The following is an 18,142-nucleotide window of genomic DNA, read 5'->3' as shown; positions in this document are numbered from 1 at the left end:
ACTAATTCTAGACAGATGCATAGCTATGGATTTATAACTACAGATGCATAATTGTAAAGATATCCTGAGACAACCAATACACATTGTCCCACTGATAATGACTTTCAAGACATTATGCCAGAATTCTGGATTTGGGTGCAGAACAGCATCGCTGACTACTGAATTAAATTTGAATATAGGCTTATAAATAATAAAAAAACATGGATGCTAGTCAGGATGGCTAGACTGGGCTAGACAGGAACAAAGTCAATTCTTAGTGCTGTTTGTTTCACTAGGACAAGTAAAAGATGGCAGCTCATCAATAGCAGAGACAGCATTGCTTTTGCTTGAAAGCAAAATGCTGCTCTGGAATGCATTGCTAGAAATAATTCTGTTTGAATTCATATTCAACTCTCCTATGCTTATTCTAATGTTTTTTTTTTCAAATATTTCAGATTTCCAAATATCAGGAATGATACTTACAGTGCTTTCAGAGCTAGCAACTCAGAAAAAAGTCCATTCATGAGGCTTGAAAAAATATTCCCTGACAGATTCCTAGAAGGAAAACAATTTACAGTCAGTAATAACAAACACAAGAGGAAAATAAAATTACTATAGAATGAAATTTTCCCAGTCCTTATTAAGAAATTATGTTTTCTTGACAACTGTAAAAACATACTTAAATTTGTACTTTGGGTTTTGTTTGTTGTTTTTTTTTTTTTTAATTTACAGCAATAATTAAAGTAAATCATATGCTTTTACTACTTTAATTTTTTATAGCAGGTCTAATAAACAGGACTGTTCCTACATATACAATACAGTAGAATTCAGAGACTGACTGTTCTAGAAATTACATTAAAATATTCACATGATTAGTCAGTGAGACCTATGTTGTATTTTTGTAGTACATACATAATGCCTCTTCCAGGTAAAGAAATAAAACAGTGTCTTAGTTTAGCAAAGCTCAGAATTTAAGCTATTCCTTAAAATAGTAATGAGTTGGACAATTCCATTCAGACCAAAGGCAGCTTTCAATCTGCTCAGTATTTTAGGAAAGAGAAATACTGTAGCAGGGGTCAGCAGATGTATGGTAGCCACACATCATCAGTGGTGCCCATTCTATGTCTACAGAATCTGGGCACTTTGCATGGGTCCTACCAAATTCACTAAGATGGTAAGAACTGACCTGCACTGTGCTAACCTAAAAATTCCTGTACCATTTCTAGATTTATTACTTCTTTTTCACAGAATCACAGAATCACCAAAGCTGGAAATGACCTCTGAGATCAAGTCCAGCCTATGACCCAACACCACAACATCAGCTAAACCATGCCTTCAAGTGCCACATCCAACCTTTTCTTAAAGGCCCCCAGTGATGGTGACTCGACCAGTCCCTGGGCAGCCCATTCCACTGCCTAATAAGCCTTTCTGTGAGGTACTTCCTAATATCTAACCTAAACCTCCCCTGGTGCAGCTTCATACCATGCTCTCTTGTCCTGTCACTAGTTACCTGGGAGAAGAGCCTGGCCCCCACCTGACTACAACTTCCTTTATCATGACAGAGAAGCATGCAACCCTTTTCTTCAGTGGTTTTGCCAAGTGCTGGAATAATTGAATTCCTGACAGTTCAAAAGTTCAAAGCCAATTTTCACATTCTTTCATATTCTTCAGGCAAGAGCCTAGGTTTTGAAGTTTCCATATTACAACTGAAAATTAGCAAATTGGGATCATGTTCAGAGTCGTCCAAGTCATAAAGCAGTGAGTTTCTGTGCCCAAACCCTACATAATTACAATATCTGGATCTCCAACAGTGGAAATAGGCTCTTTTCAAATAGAAGTTTCAGAAATCTTCTCAAATCACCCCAAGAACACATGCATTTCCAAGCGAGTTATCTGCAGCACAGTGCAAATGCCTTGTTCTGTCAGTTCACATCATTTGTGTTATGCATTAAATAATCTCCAAATGGATAGTGTCATGAAATTCCACCATTTCAGACATCCTAACGACTCGCTCTAGCTTGATTTAAAAGGACATTTCTTCTCAAAGCATCTGCATCACCCAGTTTGTAAACATTTCCAACATAACAAATTAATGCACTCCAAAGCTGATAGCACTTGCTGTGACATTAACATACCCCATTAACAGAAACGTGCTTTCCATCAGAGGTAAACATTTTAGTCTTACATCTAAGGTCCCACACTTCTTTTTTTTCCCCATATACAAAACACTGTTGTGCTTTTACAGAAATTAATAAACCACTTTTGTCAAAAGCTTTGATATAAATGACAAATGCCATAAAACAGCCAGGGGCAGCTACATGTCTCAAAGGACCATTCTGAGACAAAATATAGGTTGAAGCAGGAATATATGAGTATGAACACTGCTTCACTCTTATAAGCAGTATTAAAAATCAAAAGCTGAATGCAAGGGTGAAAGATTGCTATTCTGTGCAAAAAGACTTGGGATAAGAGAAGTTAAACTATATCAGAAATCCAGGAAGGGCAAATTTCAGTGCATATTTTCTTGATGCTGCTTATGTGAGGTCACTGATTCACTACGTCACTGGGTTTGTACTTTATTTCTGGCATCATACAAAGTGATTAGTTGCTTCAGTGACAACAGGGAGGTCACACTAGAATTTATGGCATAATAATATCATAAAGCTAACTGCTGGTAACGATTCAGAGGCAGGATGAAGAATTAATCAGATACACATCAAGAGTTCTGTTTTGAACTTCCAGAGGGAAGATCCAGTAGTAGCTACTTGTTGCTACAGCTTAAAGGTTGCAATGTTTCAGAACCCAAAGAGCTAACTTATAGAGGGCTAACAAAATGGTATATTGGTACAGTAGCATCACCCCAGTATTAAAGCAGTCTTGATACTTACATTAAATATAAATTAATTAATGTGAATGGTAGCTCCATTTCCTAGCAGAAATGCATTTGCATATGTAACATTGGAATAAAGCACTGAAACACGGCCACCAAGAACCAAAGGAGATTTGGAAGATTTGTTGCATGTAATTATGTCACTCCTATTTAGAATATATGTATCTCATCACAGCATAAAAACAGCCAAAGGGTAATATATAAGCCAAGAAGTTAAGCTAATATCTTAGAAGACATAATAAATCTCCTCTTATACTACCCGAGGCACTGTCAGCTCCATCTGTCATATGATGTGAAAGCATCTTGGAACCATTTTCCACAGTAGAAATCATCAAATCCAAGAAGGTATAAAAATCAGGTAAGTCTCAAGGAACATAATCACAACTCACTAACTGCAGTAATTGCAGGAGCTGTGCAAAATTTTAGATTTCATTAGTAACTTGAAATTCAATTCCAGGTCATTGAAATATGCACTCTGATTCAATCGGAGTAAAACGCTTCTACAATATCAAGAGGCTTATAATTTTTTGTGGTTTCTGCATGTGTGCATGTTTTCAAAACAGTTCTAGATGCTGCTACAAAAGAGTATTTTCTTAATTCAAGAATTGTGTAGGTTGGCCTGTTAAAAATAGACTACACAAAACCACCCAGCCCTCTGAAGAGAGCTTGCTTTACCCCAAAAGCTCAGGCAGTTCTCATCCATCAGTTCAGTAAAGTATTTAAACATTCATTTACTGTACTCTGTTAGATATATGCATCACATCCTTTGGTTAAACTCCCTGTGTCAGATTAGCCCTCAAGTTATTTTTCAGCTCTAATCCCATATTTTCAAACTGAATTAGATTTACAAGATTGAGTGTGTCAATTTGTTTCACCTGGTATTCGTGCTTGTAAACAGTGTAAGAAAATCTTATCTCTGGCACATGAAAAGATTTATGTATTTTGCTCCTTCCAGTGGACTCATGGCTCTCCCTACTGGTTTTGGTAACAGCTTGCAAAGATCCTTCTGCATTTTGCTAAATGTAATGCAGGAATGCTCTAATTACCATAATCAACAATGGCATAGATCAATGCATATGCATATACCTATATAGTGCTCCTTCAGAAATGTAAACCACATTTGATGGTTCTGAAGCCAGTTCCATGTTTAAGACCCTGAGATCTTCTCCTTGGTACAATTATATACAGGAATGTTACACTAAGTAAATGCTTCTCCATAATCTTTTGAGAGAACAGCTTTCTCATACCCCAAAAATGATAAACCAGCACAATTCAGAGGTATCAGTAGCAATGGAAAGATGACTTCTTGTATTTTAAATACTTCTTTAAAAGTTTGATTTTGGAAAGTTTGTATGAAATTCCAAGGGGAAAAAAAAAAAAAGCTCAGAACTGTTCAAAAAGTACCAAGTGGCTTTATCTTGCAGTCAACTAACAATCACCAGTTCTTAGACCAGACACAAACTGAGATCTCAGTTCAAATAATTACTATCACCATTATGTCATTTTGAGATTTCTAAGTACCAAGGGACAAAGGATTCTTTGAATGGCACCAAAGTGTTCCTTTTGATGGAGATTATGGTTGTACTTCTTCACAAATAATGGTACTCTTGACTTGGGTTCGGTAAGGAGGACAGTCCCTACAGAGAAGCAGGTCATGCCTTTTGACAAAGCAATCACAAATTGATTTACTTCAGATGAAAGGTGAGTTTCAACTTATCTATTACCATGCCTCTGATTTTCAAAGGACAGACTCTTGACTCTTCCCTGCCCATGGCAGGGAGGTGCAAACTAGATGATCCTTGAGGTCCCTTCCAACCCTAACAATTCTATGACATTAAAAAAATAAAATAAAATACAGCAATTAGTAAAGAAATACTGAAGCATGTTAATTGGAATGTAGGATGGCTGCATTTATTAAATCTATGGTAAAAAAGGCAATTTAAAAGCCAAACAAGAAAAATGGAAGACAGACTAAATTAATCAATAACCAAATCTTAAATAAGAATTCAATTTTTAAAAAGATCAAAAAGTAGAGAGGCTATGATGAACAGGAAAAGCTTAGCAAAAATACAGGAAGCATAGAGGAACCATGAGAATTAACAAATATCAAGTTAAACTTTGGAAAAAATACTACAACAAAGTGCAAAAAGCACTTTAATAATTATACTATAATTAAGAAATGAAGAAAGGTATTATTGAGAGCCTACATATATCCCATTACTACTATTTTCTCTTCAGTTTGGGAAGGTTGGTCATTTTGGATTGTAGATATTTATGGGAGAAGCATACTCTAAATTCTTGAAATGATCTTACTCAAGACCATCTGCAGTATGACTATTGATCTGCAGAACTAGTTAAAATTAAAACAAAAACAACAACCAAAAAACCCCAAACCAACAATCTGGGCAACTTCTAGGTTAATTCCATTCACATGAAAACATCAGTATAAAAAGGTAATGGTTTTCTCCTCTTACCAAGTCAGATGTGTACAAAAAAAAAACCATTATATAATTTCCCTTATCTAGAAAACTTGTGATATTTTTATATGATTATATGATATATCACCAATGGGTGTATGTATTTTCCTCATTTCCAATTTGCCAGCAATTTTTTCCATTTTTCTTTGTTTCAGAACTCAGTCACTGCATCAAGTCCCAATGAGGCCAGACTAACAGGTTTACAGTTTCTAGAATCATCATTTTTTCCACCATCACATGGACATAACATCCATAAAAGCATGAAGAACTTGGCATTAAGTGCATTTATTTTAAGACACTGTAAGATAATAGAAGAGTGGAGAGTGAGACTGCTGGCATTTTGCAGAATCAGTCTTCTGACTGTATTTAATGCTTTTACAATAGCTCTGGCTCAGAAATCTAAGCATGTGAAAATGACATCTGGTAATAAAACTAAAAACTGATGAATATTATGAGAACTACCATGCAAGAGGAGGATGTTCTTGAAGATGAGAGGTCTAGTAATTTTGAATAAATAATATTATTCAAAGGAAATAGTGTAACAAGAACATCACTTGAAAAATTATACTTAAGGAATGTCTAATTCAAATTTCTGCTCTGAATTTGAACCTCAGAAGGAAGACAATATAGAAAGCCCTGGATCTGCAACCACCTGGAAAAGATACTCAGCCCCACCTTGAGAGAAAAAAGTAAATATTTACTTAGGATGCAAAAAAAACCCAACCCTAGATGCAAGAAAAACAGTGTTAATGACTGTAGAGGGAACTGAGACTTTCTCTGGATTTACACACTCAGAAAAGATTTGTCAACACTGGGACAGGTGCAGAGGTTACTAGAATGTACACGGATATGGCAACTCTGTTTTCCAAAATGAAACTGTAATGGTGTGGTTTGATCAGCCCAGCAACTACAGGCATTCAGCATGCACATTGTGCCTTTTTCCAACATCTAGGGTATCAGTGAAGGATGTGGACATATACTGGAGATATCTGCTCTGGTTGTCAGAGTAAAGGGATAGTACAACCAAACGCTGTCACAGAACAAATGTTGCATGCTTACTGTGAGCGAATTTCTGTTCCTTACAGGACTGAAATTCTGTATTTCTAATTAGCTTTTAAGATGAGGAATGGAAAATTCACAGTTTGAACTTTCAGATATGTTTCCCTGAGAGAGCAGAGATTCAAACAGATTCTACTGAGGTTGTTCCTAGCATCTAGAAGAACCCCTCATTTAATAAGGTGACTTCACCACTTTGAATGAAACATACTTGCTGTAGTAACCTGGCTATATCATCAGAGTCATGTTCACTGGGCACAATAAAGAAACCCAGCAACCCTCATTAGTTGAGTTGGGTTTGCCTGGCTCATCTGAGATGAGCAAAAAGATGGGCAGTCATCCACATGCTGTCAAGACTCTTCCCATCACCTGTTCTCACTTGTTTTCATCCAAGAAGTTTTGGGACAGTTGCTCTCATTAACATGATCAGTAAGCTTACCAGATCTCTGCCTTTTACCTGGTGTCATCCTGACCTCAGGGCAGATCTTTCTAGAAAGCTTTCCCTGTTTTTCCAAGGAAATGTCAGAACTGGCTGAAGAGTAAGAAAATAAAGTATGAGACTTAACTCTATGATGAAGTTTAGGAATTTATTTCATAGAAGCATAGAATTGTCTGGGTCAGAAGGGACATCTAGTCTAACACCCCTGCAGAGAGCAGGGAGCAGAGAATTCCCATTCTGGAATGAAGACAGATGTGAATGAAGATGCACAGCCCTCCTAGGTCTGTCCAAATGTCCATTTAAATCAGGACCCTTCCTATGAATTGTGCCTTTCCCAACCAGGAAACTTGCAGACAACTTATTCCTAGTACTTGCCTATACCATATCATAACTTTGCCCATTCCTCTTCTTCTGTGAACCTTTTCTACTTTTAGTCATCTTTTTGAGAGAAGCAGACTGGAACAGCCCATAGTATTAAAAAAAAAAAAACCAAACAAAACAAAACAATTGTTTTGCTTTTTCCTTCAGTAGTACAATGGATGTTCTCCAATTTGTTCTCTCTTCCTTTAAAAATACTCCCTGATTATTTTCTTTAAAGCATACTGAGCAGATGTTCTCACAGCATAATCCACTATAATCTCGAAACATCTTTCCTATGTTTTAAAGGTTAGCCCAGATCAGATTTCCTTTTTCTCACTTTCATTGCTTAATATTTATCTACATTAAATTTCATCTTATTTACTTCTGTTGTCCTAAATCAACTCTTGTCTCCAATTCTCTGGTTAACTTAGCATCTACTAGCACATCATTGTACATTTTATTTCTTCTTCCCAGACATCTGGTTCTTCCAAAAACTGAACAGCCTGATATAATATCACAATCTCATATTTTCTAAATGCTCTTTCTTCACACAGGCTCTCTGGCATGCTTATGGATATGCAAGTTGATTGCTTTGCTCCCTGGAGTGTACTCTAGTGCAGTTGCATATGATAAACTAATGACTCAAAAAGTACCATGACAAATATACAACACACCACCTTAAAAGGACAGTCTAAAATTGATTATTTCTGAAGCAATATGAACTACCCTGATATTCCAATTTGATTTGATACCTCACTCTTTTTTTTTTTTTCCCACAATATAAACTTACTGGTTTTTGCAAAATGCCCTTCTGGGAAAACCAGAAAAGTTATAGAAGTCTAATCGATTCATAATGGATAGAACCTTCTCAACCTAAGTCTCATTTGTTTGACATTTACTTGTATCCAAGACATGCAGACAAAAACACCTTCGAACAGAAATGCCATGTTCAGCCTCTTTTCAATGTGAAAATGACATTTAGTTACTTGCAGTTCTGATATTTTACAATTACAAACAGAATCAACATCTTTATCAAGTTTTCACACTCAAAGTCTCAGGAAAGGGATTGGGGTTTTTTAGCACAAAATGTATCATTTACTTGTAAGGAAAGTTCATCACCAAATGTGCTCAGTTAAGCCATGTGGCAGTTTACCTTTCTCCTGTTTAAAACAAAACTTGTGTTATACTCACAGTTTATGAAGACTGTTAAGTCCAACAAACATTTCTGGTGTTAGACAGCCAATTCTGTTATTTGAAAGATCCCTGAAATAAACAAACAAAAACATCTGAGAAACATTAGTTCTGTCTTATACCCATTTACATAATCACACACAACCTCTTTATTTTTAACACTTAAGGACTTAGTAACAAATGAGAAATAAAACCTTCTTCCTAACGTAACTGAATTAAACAGATTCAACAACTTTTGTATTAACATTATGGAGCAATATAATCAATACTTAAACATGCCATACTGTAACTTACACTAATTGCATTAAAACTCAAAATTATTTCCAATATATTTTTCCATATCAAAGTCACAAGCACCTGTTTGTTTACTTATCACAGTATCACACAGTGTCACAGTATATCAGAGGTTGGAAGGGACCTCAAGAGATCATCAGGTCCAACCCGCCTGCCAAAGCAGGATCACCTAGGATAGTCCACACAGTAATGCATCCAGGTGGGTTTTGAAAGTCTCCAGAGAAGGAGACTCCAGAACACCCCCAGGAAGCCTGTTCCAGTGCTCTGTCACCCTCACTGTAAAGAAGTTTCTCCTCATGTTGAGGTCAAATCTTCTATGGTCAAGTTTGAACCCATTGTTCCTTGTCTTATCACTGTGAACCACCGAAAAGAGCCTGGCCCCCTCCACTTGACACCCACCCCTCAGATATTTATAGACATTGATCAGATCCCCTCTCAGTCTTCTCTTCTCAAGACTTAACAGCCCCAGGGATCTCAGTCTCTCTTCATAGGGGAGATGCTCAAGTCTCTTAATCATCCTCATGGCTTTCTGTTGGATTCTCTCCAGCAGGTCTCTGTCTCTCTGGAACTGGGAAGCCCAAAACTGGACACAGGATTCCAGATGTGGTCTCACCAGGGCAGAGTAGAGAAGTAGAACTTCCCTAGACCTGCTGGACACACCTTTCTTGATACATCCCAGAATCCCATTGGCTCTCTTGGCCACAAGAGCACATTGTTGTTCCATGGAGAACTTGCTGTCCACCAGCACTCCAAGGTCTTTCTCTGTGGAGCTGCTTTCCAGCAGGGCAGCCCCTAACCTGTCCTGGTGTCTGTTGTTATTTCTCCCCAGATGTAGGACCCTGCACTTGTCCTTATTAAACTTCATGAGGTTTGCCTGCACCCAATTCTCCAGTCTGTCCAGGTCACGTTGGATGGCTGCACAGCCTGATGGGGTGTCAGCCAACCCTCCCAGTTTTGTATCATCAGGCACTTGCTGAGGGTACTCTCAATGCCCTCATCCAGGTCGTTGATAAAGATACTGAACAAAAACTGGACCCAGTACTGATCCCTGGGCGACACCACTTGCCACAGGCCTCCAAGCTGACTCTGTGCCACTGATGATGACCACTCTGTGTGAAAAACCATAGTGTATGAAAAACACTATGCATTTTTCTGCAGCCAAAATTGACATATTTGGCTGTTTACTAACATCTCATCGGCAGCATTCTTTCTTGCTGAATTCAGAGGGCAATTCATTTTTAAGCTAGTAAGAAGGTCAGTCTTGATAAGCACTTGGCAAGCTTTTGAGAGCAATACTGTGTCTGTCTCAGACTGCAGAGTGTACAAGGCATTATGTTCCATACCTCTTGTCTGCAGAAAGGTGAGTAGATGTTTTCTGTGCAAGTCAAACACAAAATAATGTATAGAATATGTGTAGGAAGAACACAAAAATAGATATGATCAATTAAACTGTGATAACAACATGTATATTGCCCTTTGGCATATTCTGGATTAGGTTTTCATTTTTAAACTGTGATAACAACACAAATACTGCCCTTTGGTTTATTCTGGATTAGGTTTTCATTTTTACATATTTGGTTTTCAAGCTTGACTCAAAATTCTTTCTTGTCAAGTATGTGGGTTTTTTAATAACTGCAGCAATATATGGAGTTAAAGTGATCATACATCTATTAAAATGTGCACATTGATCTGACTATACTTTGGGTTTACAATCAGTGGTAGCCTTCTAATTCTTTCCTCACATTGTGCAGATTCCCTATTTTGTATTGTTACATGAGAATACTCAAGTGATCACACAGAAGAATAAATGCTGTGGTTTGACAAATCCAGTTATTGCTTTCATTGAGACATATCCAGTTAGCAAGAATGAGAAGGCAATTTCTTTAGAATTCATTACCAGGTCTTTCAGGACAAGAATATATGGTTCTATAATTAAATGATGAAGCATCACATTACAAAGAAAATATTTCTTAAGTGCCTGTCAGGGGTATTAAGTAGGCAACAGCTGAGAAAAGCATAGATAACAATATAGTGAAATAAATACATAGCATTATTCTTTAAGTTTTCCAAATGAAAGCTACATAGAAAATTCAAAAATACAGGCTTAAGACAAACAAATATAAATATATCTATCTTTATACTTTCCTGTCAAAAGATGCAAATAGTAAATGGGAACCTACCCAGAGTTCCTGGTAGGGTAATGCTTCTGCCTAACCAAAGTCTGAACTCATGCATCAATATGTGGGGCATAATTTGGTTAAAGTGAGTAAATTTAATCTAAAATGATCAAAACAAGTGCATATTTTTCTGAGCATGGCACTTTGTTAAAAGTGAAAGGCTGCATACCCTTTTTTCAAAGTTTACTTCAATGAGTGCTATTTTCACAGTAAGATATAAGGCAGGGGTTGAAATATCTGTATTGTAAAACATGTTTTCTACAAAAACATTAGCAAGAAGAAAAGACATCTTGCTGCATATTCCTCCAGACTAATGCATGTTATACTGGACATAATTCAATTCATAATGTACAAAGCTGGTGTTGCTTTTCAGGAGTAAGACATTGAACTTACTAACGCTGACCTATAAAATTGATGTAAGAGAAAACACAACCCTCCTCTATCGAATAACCAAGTGCCATAATTTTAGTGCTTCATAAATTCTCAATTTTCATCAATTTTGTGTGTACATTTCTGAATAAGCCCCTTGAAATAATTCAGTTTGTCATTCATCCAAATTATAACAATTGTCCAAATCATTTACAGAAAACATTTTGATGCTAACAGCTTGTAGTTTGTCTTACTGGCCATAGCCATATCTTTTTCAGTTGCCCATATTATAATAGCTTCTGATTTTCACAGAATCATTTATATTTTACATGTGAAATAAGCTGATGCGGATGTAAAGTATAACCTTCAAGTAATTACTGTGCTCAGCATCCACAGGAATTTACACTATTTATTCCTTTTGCTCAACTGCTACCCAACAGTTGCACAGCGAAGGAGAGCAAGGATTTTCTTATTTACCATGAAACTGCATTGGTTTGTGCCAAACATACAGCAGATTAGCAATTAATCAATTCCCCATTGCTCCAAATATTACTTGCTCATATCAGCAACAAGGCTTTTTTGACATCTAGGGTGACAAATCTCAATGTTGCCATTCCTAGCTTGCTGAAGAGTCTTTTCTTTGCACTTCTCCCAATGCCTAATGACTTCCTTGTCCTTGATTTTTCTCTTCTGGTTGATCCAAGGCTCTACCTGTGCAGTCTTCAGATGTGCAGCCCACGATTTACACAGGTTTCCTGGTTTTCCCACAAGAGGTCAGGGTTGTGTTATTAGAGTGTGCAGCCAAAGCAACAATTAGTACTAATTTTGATCATTTCATTATATTGTTTCCCTAATAGGAAGACCAAGCAAGAAAGTTTCAATTTGTTCTTTTTCTTCATATTAAAAAGGCATTCGATCCTGTGCAATGACTTCATCATTCTTCTGGCATTGGCTTTCTATCCAAACACACTAAACCAGGGTGGTTTCTGTTAGAAAAAAACTGCTTACATGTATGGTCAGAAACAGAAGTCTTTTATTTAGGTTGTGTGGTATTCTCTGCACACACATTTCAGGAATTTGCATCAGAGCAGAAAAGCAGAAAGATGTGTACATTTCTTTTTCTGTGCATCTGCATTCCTTCTCATCTGAGTCTCTCTTTTATGATAGGTTTTCTTGTCACCCATAGCACTGCACACACACTGGCTAGGCAGATTTCTGGCACTGATGGCTGGGGTTAGCCAGTACATGGACATTTGGATGCTGTCACTTGGAAAATTATAATTACAAAGGGCTCATCTCATTTTTCCTTTAGGCTGAGTAGAACGAAAAAGGGTCTGTAGTCCTTGTTAATTAAAAGCAAAAAGGCACACTTGTAGGATTTTATTAACTTAGATATGTTTACCCTCTACAAATGTAGTTTAAAAATCAGCCAGTGCTTTTAAAAAACACTATAAGAACATTTTCAGAGTGGAATACAAGAATGATGGACAGGGAATATGTTGTTTCCTTAGAAAGCCATGCTAAAGTCAAAAATATCCATGTGAGAGGTAGGAAAATGGCAGAAAAATCCCCAAGAACGACAAATTTTCCTTTCTAAGAATTTATTTTATAGACCTGGTCTGTGATAAAGTGGACCTAATATAATGAAAAAAAATTAGCATAGTACAAAACACTGTTTACATAAATTCAAACCACTTACTATTATTTTCTGATTAATGTCTACAGTGATACATTGTGTGCTAGGTCATTAATTAGGAGTGGTTTTTAACTCTGTAGATGTACTAGTTAGGGCATTTATTGGAGAGTAAAAGTCATAATTAAATGGATAAGGGTAGAAAAAGAAAATGGAAATGGGGGAAAAAGGGAAAAAAAAAAAAGAAAAAGGCATAGCAAATTGAAAAAAGCACAGAGTGTGATTCTCTATTTTACAACCAATGTCCTTATGTGATTATTGCTTGGTGGCATATTTGAGTAGCCCAAGGATAGAAATGTCAATACAAACACAATTTTCAGAAGGATTCAAACGGAATTAATACTTACAGGCGCTTCAGTTCGGAAAGTCCATTGAAGGCCCCTGGCTCAATTGTGCTGATCAGATTATTCTTCAGATCTCTAGGGAGACATAATAGAATGGGGCAATTAATTATCACTTTACCTACTGTACTACCACTATACACAAAGAGTGTGAAATGCAGTGCTGTTCTAACCTTTAGTTGTCTTAGCTAGACCCAAGAATTAATGTCTTTAAAATAGTAACAGCAAAAACATTACATCGTTACAACATTACATAAACTTTTTGGTTTGTTTTGTTTCAAGTAAGATCATTATGTTTAACTGTTAAAAAAAAAAAAAAGGGTGAAAAAAAATTATGTTTGCTTTAACTCTTCTCCTATTTATACATTTTACAAGCTCACCAGTCATTCTTGCCCCAGGAAAAGTGTTTTAATCGACGAGTGAATAAAACAATCGGTCAGCAAAGCAGCAGCCTTTATAGCTTGCTTGTTCATTGTGCTGTGCACTTTACACTTCATAAATTTCTCATTTTTACCTAACGTAGGCAAAGCAGCTGGCACATGAGAAATAAACAGATAGGCCAGGTTTCTGTCCTGAAATACCACCTGTATCTCCTGTTTGGCAGATAGGTGCTTCACTCTGCACTTGCTGAAAATCCAACGGATCGGTTCTAGCGCAGATAAAGAATATTTCACTGGCATTAGTAATCTCATCTGCTCTTGGCACAGTGCTTGGGGCCATGACGTTGCTCTTAGCTCAGTCCCCACAGAGATTTACTGCTGAATTGTCTCAAGACTCTTTGTGATGTGAACCCTGAGGAAATGCCTTCAGTGCAATTAGATAAGCAGGCCTAGGGGAGAAACGCTGTAAATTCTTACAGAGCCAAGTGTTCATCCTCTGATAATTTGCAATTCATACAGAACAACTGGTGCACAGCAGTATCACTGATGTTTCTCAGACTGGCCACCTCCAGGATATTACAGCACATAAACTGCTTGACTCTGCCAAAGTATAAATGTATCAACAGCCACATGAGTCATCTTATTTATGATTTTTTTATTCTATTGCAAATAAAATGCATGCTAAGTGAAAATCTGTTTCCACCAGCTGTAACAGTCCTCACTAGGACAAAATGTCATCCAAAATGTGTGGTTCATAGTAGGACACATTTTAATTTCACAGTCAAAAATAATTTTTAAAAAGTCCTTTCTGCAGCTCTTTTGAATACAGTCCCAGAAATCTGTGTGTAACATGCACTTTGTTTCAGTGATGATGTTAAGTGATCTGTCCCTAACAAAGATTTCACTCAGATTCTTAATGGTCAAGCTCAGCTTTCAGCATGAAACACTAAGAGTCCTTAAGAAGATAATAAAACATTTTGATTACTCATGTACAAGATGCTTTGTCTTACACAGAAGAAATTGGATGTATCCAATCCACAGCAAACAAGGAGTGGAATTTTGATGGAAAAAAAAATCCTGGAATATCAACTCCATTTAGAAAATATATAGTTACTCAACTGCTTAAGTTGTAAAATCCTAACTGCAAATCAGATTCAAGGTAATCACTTAGCTTTTGCTAATTTCTACCCAAATCAAAGCTTATTCTGCATAATCAGCAAGGCATGATACACAGATATGATACACGGCAACATCTGATGTACAATAATTTTAGATTACCATTTCTTCTTCCAGTTTGTTCTATAGAAATGGCTTTCATCATGACTATCTATAGCACCTGATCTTGTGTTGCTACTGAAAAAAAAGCAAAGGTAGGAAAATTGAAATACAACAAATGCTTTGAGTCTTAAAAATGTGAGCACTGCAAAGCATACATGCTTATTAGGAGTGCCTGTGATTAAGTTAACTGAAGTTACAAACATTCACAGAGCTAGGAAATATATTAAGAACATTTTTTAGCCATGCAGGCCCAAAAATCAGTGGCTTACTTTTCTTACTGTTTTTATCTGCCCAAGGAGGTGGTAGAAGATCCATCCCTGGAGTTTTTAAGGCCAGGCTGGATGTGGCTCTGGGCAACCTGATCTAGTGGGAGGTGTCCCTGCCCACAGCAGGGTGGTTGAAACTAGATGATCCTTGAGGTCCCTTCCAGCCCTAAAAATTCTATGATTCTATGATCTTAGCTTATTTCAGATATTTCAGAGTTCTTTTCTTCATCTGCTTTTTTCATTAATAAACCATTATCCCTTTGTCAAGCAAATAAACTCAGTAAAATATGCTAACCTCAGTCCCCCACAAATGCAATGGTTATTAGAAGAAGATATTAAAAATGCATCAACTGTTTCAGTTCTTTAGTACTTCTGTAACTTTTAAACAGTGCCACATTACTGTATGCAAACTCAAGCATATGCACTGCTGAATATAGTTCATTCCTATTTGCTGGAGTCACAAGGGCAGTCCCTCACTCATTGCTAAGCTAATAAAAAGCATAAAAAGCTCCGAAGTAGCTGTAGTGCTACCACGCAGTACAGAGGTAAGAATATCTGTACTGCCTGGGAAAGGGAGGGAGTCAGAGCCCATGAAATTCCCCACAGTCCTGAGAAAACAGAAATATGAGCCAGATGCAAGAGAAAAAAAGGTGGCACATTGAAGGGTAAGAAAAAAGGAAAGTGTTAGATGAGGAGACAGGTAATGGCACTAGAAAAGAGGCAGAGCTTGGGCAAGGACATCGATGGTGATTCGAGCCTTCAAAAGAAAGCTGTATAGGCTATGGTTAACTTTAGTAATATCTCTAAGCTTTTTCCTTTCTCCTGGAAATCATATATGCAAAATAATGGCAGAAACAGACATTAAGGTTCGTGCTTGCACTGATTCTTATCTGGTAAAGCACACAACTCCATGGAGAGAGAAAAATCAGGGGCTACAGTCATCCTCATGCAGGCATTCTGTGCTTCTCCCTATTCCCTAGGCCAGGCAAAGCAGTTTCTTTCCTTGCTTTGTTCCATTCCCTTTCACTGGATTACAATGAAAGTGACAGTAGCTGATTTAATCACAAATTACATACAGGGGATGATGCATGTTATCATGAAAACACTCTCTAGGAACTGGAAAAAAGCTTTGTTGTTTTTTTGGTGGTGTGTTGGTTTGGGTTTTGTTGGGTTTTTTTTCAATTTTGCAGTCAAACATTTTCATCTTAGTTCCCTGGTAACAGCATCAGCTACTAGATTCAAATTTCTTCTGCCTCATCTGCTCAACAAGTTGTGACAATTCCTTTAACTCCAAATTTTCCACACTTTCTCATAAACAAAGCTGTTTACACAAACCTCCTGTAATCTCTTCTCCACTACCCCATGAACTCGCAAAGATAAGGCAGTATGCCTGGTAAAAGTTAATCTACACAAGTATATTTTCCTTTGATGGGTTAGGATTTTTGCTGTGTGGGTGAGCCAAAGCCTTTTTTTCTTTTACCTCCAAACCTTCAAATATTCAATAATAAACAGTTTGGTCTACTGTTTCTTTTCAAATAGAAGACCAGGGCTTAAGCTTTCTCTAAGACAGCACCACTGACAATATCCTCACAAATGAAATGAAGATCTTTTTGCTTGTACAATATGTAACTTCTCAGGCTGAAAGAAGCTCTTTAACTTGCAGAAGTGAGTCTAGAGGAAAAGAGGAAAGGATGCTGCTCCCACACATGAACTTCTGTATTTTTATAAAGACAAAACCAACCAACCAAAGAAAACAAAACCAAAAACCCCAAACCAAAAAAAAAAAACCCCGAAACAAAACCAAAAAAAACCCAAAACCCAAAAAAATCGCAAATACAACAAAACCACAAAAAAACCCACACACACCCCCAAACAAAACAATACAAACAAACAAAAAACCACACCAAAAAACAAACCAGCCAACATAAACCAAACCAAAAATCCACAAAACAACCCAATGCTATCAGTCCATTGGATCTATGCTGATTTACTTCAGGCTTTGCTTTGGGACACGTTTGAAAACGACTTAGAGGCATAAATCAGAGCAAATATCCACATTTTAGACAGGGAAAACGGACAGTTTTAATCATTAAACTTTATAATCAATTACATACATTCTGTGTTAACTGACAACTCATCTCGATGCTCTCCAGGTTGTAAACAGGTGAACTGATCATCTCTTATAGCCAACAGTGGTAACAGCTCACAAGATATACAAAAGTCAGTATGGGTGGCGAACTGTTGGCAGGTGAATTTTAATGCCAGTCAAAATAACCAAGTAGACAAAAGATGTTCCATTTACTGAAATTCTGTTTTCAAGTTTATGGAAGCTTCTCTGTTTCCCCATAACTTGTAACCACAGAGGGGAAAAAACCCATAATCCTAAATCATCATCCACAGGCAGGAAAAAAGCCAGTTTAATGTTCGTAGAAGGCAGATCATCTCAAGGAAAAGTGTCCCTCAGCTGCACTGCCCAAAACAAGACACCAGGTCTCCTTATTTTGGAAATTACACTTAAGTTAGGTAGGTCATTTTAGTAAGTATAGTCTCAGAAAAGTGCAGATGATTATACTACCCACAGTCCTGGTACTTTCTTACTAATTAGTATTACTCCATAATCATAGAATCAGTCAGGGTTGGAAGGGACCACAAGGATCATCTAGTTCCAATCCCCCTGCTACTTCTGGCCTAATAAAATAGGTGTTTTCTTCCTCTTTGTCCATGAAGACTAAAATGGGATTAAAATGCAAATTATCACAACTGTTAATCACTTAGAATTCTTACTTCTGCATATAGAAGAATATATGTTTTCCTTGCCTCTCACTTGTATTTTTTTTAAATTACTTTCATGAAAATATTAAATAAGCTTCCCCATTTTCTAATTTAGCAAATAGTTTGTAATATGGAAGCCTTATAGCACCAACTATCCAATTTCACTGAGCTAAATAAAGA

At 36.9% G+C, this 18,142-nt stretch overlaps 1 protein-coding gene across 2 annotated transcripts in view; it reads right to left on the bottom strand.

The window, feature by feature from the left end:
- The window catches only part of LOC128967977 (adhesion G protein-coupled receptor A3-like), a 257,561-nt gene that overhangs the window by 151,386 nt on the left and 88,033 nt on the right, over positions 1-18,142 (bottom strand). The window contains exons 3-5 of one of the 2 annotated variants that reach the window (XM_054382291.1): positions 13,273-13,344; positions 8,393-8,464; positions 463-534 (exon numbers count right to left, since the gene is read on the bottom strand). In XM_054382291.1, the coding sequence (XP_054238266.1) occupies positions 463-534; positions 8,393-8,464; positions 13,273-13,344 (216 nt within the window). Of the gene's footprint in view, positions 1-462; positions 535-8,392; positions 8,465-13,272; positions 13,345-18,142 lie in introns of those variants that run through there. The other variant, XM_054382292.1, reaches the window with a different exon arrangement.

Source organism: Indicator indicator, chromosome 7, assembly GCF_027791375.1.
Source record: "Indicator indicator isolate 239-I01 chromosome 7, UM_Iind_1.1, whole genome shotgun sequence".
Classification (NCBI taxonomy): domain Eukaryota; kingdom Metazoa; phylum Chordata; class Aves; order Piciformes; family Indicatoridae; genus Indicator; species Indicator indicator.
Note: the sequence above shows the minus strand (reverse complement) of the source record. Positions and strands in the feature narration are given on the sequence as shown.